The following is a 3,655-nucleotide window of genomic DNA, read 5'->3' on the forward strand; positions in this document are numbered from 1 at the left end:
GAGACTATGCCCAAACCAAGTTCTTTTTATTTTTGTTCTTTCTTTTGTTTTATTTCTGGTTCGTTATTTTCAGTGCTCTGATCAGGGCACAACCCCAAGTGTGGGATCGTGACCGTGATAAGAGAGAAGAATACACCAACTCCTCGTGGGATCGACCCTATACTTACCGCTAGCGGAACCTAGCTGTGGGCATAGAAAAATTACAAATTTATTTGTATGGAGAATCCACCGCACAACGACAGGGCAAATGAACAACCTCCGTCAGTAGTATTGAGGAAGTTTACCGAGTATGTTGGGAATCTTCCTCGTGTGTTTATGACTGACCAAGATCCTGTGTTGAAGAAAATCATTGCCCTTGTATGGTCTTACATGTAGCACATCACAATGAATGTTGCAGAGAAATTGCCTTCAAATTTGAGGGAGGATTCTGATTTCAAGGTTAGTTTCGATAAGATTGTATGGTCTGATACTGCTGAGCCTCATGAGTTTGAGGATAACTGGAGTAATTTGATAGATGAATATGGGTTGGCTGACAACAGATGGTTCTCTGACATGTACGAGGATCGATCGTTCTGGATTCCTGTTTATTTTCGTGACATCAATATGAGTGGGTTTTTTCGCACCCCTTTATTGTCGGATAGCGAGAATAGCTATTTCAAACGCTTCTTAAACAAGTTTTCTGATTTGGTCATACTGTTTATGAATTATAACAGTGCCTTGAATTCCCAACAAGATACGTGTCAGAAGTTAAATTTTGCTGATGAGACTGTTGTACTGCCCATGCTTACAAGGCTGCCAATTGAGAGACATGCCTCTACATTATATACTAACACAATTTTCAAGGAGGTCCAGGATGAGATTTAATTCACTGTTACATCATGCATGATGTCGAAGATGGAGGATAACAAATTCATTGTCGATGACAATGTTAAAGGCTTATTCACTGTTGTCCACGATACCGTTACTGATTGTTTGACGTGCAGGTGAACCTGTTCATCAGGAAGGGGTTGTTATGCAGACACATGTACTACATTTTGCGGTGGCTGAAGGTTAACAAGATACCGGAAAGATACATTGCTAATCAGTGGTGCAAATCTTATATGTTATCTACACCGCAAGTGATGTATTGTACATCACTTTCTTCATCAATCCAAGTAATTGGTAATCATGATTTATTCCAGGTCTTCAGCAAATGTATTGGCCATGTTTCTGGTGATCAAGATTTGACGAAACAGTTGTTGGCTACCTTCATTGAAGTTGAGAACAAGTTTGGAAAACTTGGAAATAAAAATCCAACGGCAAATTCGAAGGATTTGATATTCAAGGAGTTCTATGGGTCTGTACCACCTGAGGTGCCTACCGTGCTTCCACCTGCTGTTGCTAAAACTAAAGGTAGTGGAGCGGGTGGACGTAGGAAATCCAACAAAAAGAAGGCAATGATTCTAGCCCAGAAGCTTATGCGCAACTATAAAAGATGTAAAACCATGGGACACCACGACTCGATGAATTGTCCTACCAAGGCATTGTCGAACCCATGAAGTTTCAATCTTTTTAGTTATTTATTTTTTCGATGTTAGCTTATTATATTTAATTTGATATTCACGATTACAGTGTTTTTGTCTACAACTGAAACTTTTTTAGACTGTTTTTTATTTGGTTAATTATGGTTCTAGTGGGTTTTGTTATATTGTTTATGCTTTATTTTTTTTCGCGGTTTTACTGTTTTGTGTTTGTAGTACTTAGTTCGTTTCTTCAGTACCGTACTATTTTTGCTCAATTTATTATAAGAGTTATTCGGTTAACTATTCAACCTTGTTCAGTAGATTCATCTGCTTGGGTGCAATTATATATGAATTAATGACTATTGAAGTTATGATATTCTCAATACTGTATGAATTATCATAACCAATTATCTATAAATTAACAAAATTCCCACTCATTAGGTCTAACTTTTCATATCGGCAATTCAATACGTGAATCCAACAAAATAATATACAAAGCTTCACATTTCAAACATATCGAACATTTAAAGTACTTCGTTGTTCCAAACAATCACAACCTATTATTAGTAAAACACTTTTTATTTTATCATAAAAAATCCAAGTCTGTATTATATTGTATCAGTTCCGTTCACCTACCCACCGTGGGCACGCGTTAACGTGCCCACAGCTGATGTGGCAATGCCACATAAGAAAAAGAATTAAATATACTTAACCCCACATTTTCATTATATGGAAATTTTTTATTTTTAGTTTCAATACCATAAATAAGGAATTAATTTAACAATTATAATATAAGTTTTACAATTATAATCATTCTTAACGATAATTAAATCAAATTAGCTTCTTCCTCATTCCAGAAAACCCCTGTATACAAAACTCCATTAAATTAAAACTAAAACACACACACGTCTGCCATCATTCTTATCAAACTTAGGCACCACAACCCACTTACTGCTTTACAAACTTAGGTGAATGATTCCGGCCGCGTCTTATCATCAGCAACGTCGCCGCATTCGGCAACATCATTAATCTGCCGCCGATAGAAGTCATAGCCATATCGAGTTTTACATACCTTTACTGCTTTACAAATTTAATTTCATTAGGATGAGCCTCCAAAGTGTTTCACGGCATGAGAAATTTAAGACGAAAAAATTTCTTGATTTAGATTTAGGCTTTGATGATGGATGATATGTCATTATAATAATGAAAAAGTTTATCGAATAATTACATTTGGGGGTGTTTGGGATGTTGAGGTACAAGAGACATAAAGTGGGTTGTGGTGCCTAAGTTTGATAAGAATGATGGCAGACGTGTGTGTGTTTTAGTTTTAATTTAATGGAGTTTTGTATACAGGGGTTTTCCGGAATGAGGAAGAAGCTAATTTGATTTAATTATCGTTAAGAATTATTGTAATTGTAAAACTTATATTATACTATTTTAAAATTAATTCCTTATTTATGGTATTGAAACTAAAAATAAAAAATTTCCAAATAATGAAAATGTGGGGTTAAGTATATTTAATTCTCTTTCTTATGTGGCATTGCCACATCAGCGGTGGGCACGTTAACGCGTGCCCACGGTGGGTAGGTGAACGGAACTGTATATTGTATTATCCAACAAAAACTACTGAAATTTATAAATAAAAAAAGTGAAATAGTTTTCTCTCGCTGAAGTTTCACCCAAGTAGGGTCGAATTCACATTGAATCCTAGTTCTTGCACAGTTCTGTAGAGGCATATAGCGTTTTGTCTCCAACGTCCTTCTTCACGCTGTTTCCTTCCCACGCAAGTATGGATGCACAATACCTGACGCGTAACCTTGGCAATTGTTGCGGGTGTTTAGTGGATAAGTTGCACTTCCACCCGTGCGTACCATCCCCCATGAAGGTATCCAAATGCCTCATTAGGTATACTCATGTGTCGATTGTGTTTTTGCTATCAGCCCATGCCATCTTCACTACATGCTCAACCGAGTTAGCCACTTCATTCGCCTTTCGCTCCTCGTTGTTTTAGTAAAGGTAATCAGCCAATAGTTGACGCTACAACAAACATGTTCATTAACAGATGCTCTAAGCTAACATCTTAAACCAAAAAAAATAACGCCAAAGATCAAATCTCTCACCAGATCGAGGCATACATTACTATATCTGGATCC

The 3,655-nt window shown here is 36.7% G+C and overlaps 1 protein-coding gene across 1 annotated transcript; it reads left to right on the forward strand.

Annotated features, from left to right (window-relative positions):
• Positions 1-384: 384 nt before the first annotated feature.
• LOC130990617 (uncharacterized) lies at positions 385-1,538 on the forward strand. Its single transcript, XM_057914853.1, has 3 exons — positions 385-771; positions 984-1,118; positions 1,182-1,538. Exons 1-3 carry the CDS (start codon positions 385-387, stop codon positions 1,536-1,538), a joined length of 879 nt encoding a protein of 292 aa, XP_057770836.1.
• Positions 1,539-3,655: the final 2,117 nt, after the last annotated feature.

Source organism: Salvia miltiorrhiza, chromosome 1, assembly GCF_028751815.1.
Source record: "Salvia miltiorrhiza cultivar Shanhuang (shh) chromosome 1, IMPLAD_Smil_shh, whole genome shotgun sequence".
Classification (NCBI taxonomy): Eukaryota; Viridiplantae; Streptophyta; class Magnoliopsida; order Lamiales; family Lamiaceae; genus Salvia; species Salvia miltiorrhiza.

Excerpts from the sequence above, each read along its gene's own strand:
- LOC130990617 (XM_057914853.1), top strand. The coding sequence starts at position 385 with ATGAATGTTGCAGAGAAATTGCCTTCAAATTTGAGGGAGGATTCTGAT. Across the intron at positions 772-983 it reads ATTTTGCTGATGAGACTGTT|GTGAACCTGTTCATCAGGAA; the intron begins GTACTGCCCATG and ends TTTGACGTGCAG. Across the intron at positions 1,119-1,181 it reads ATATGTTATCTACACCGCAA|GTCTTCAGCAAATGTATTGG; the intron begins GTGATGTATTGT and ends GATTTATTCCAG.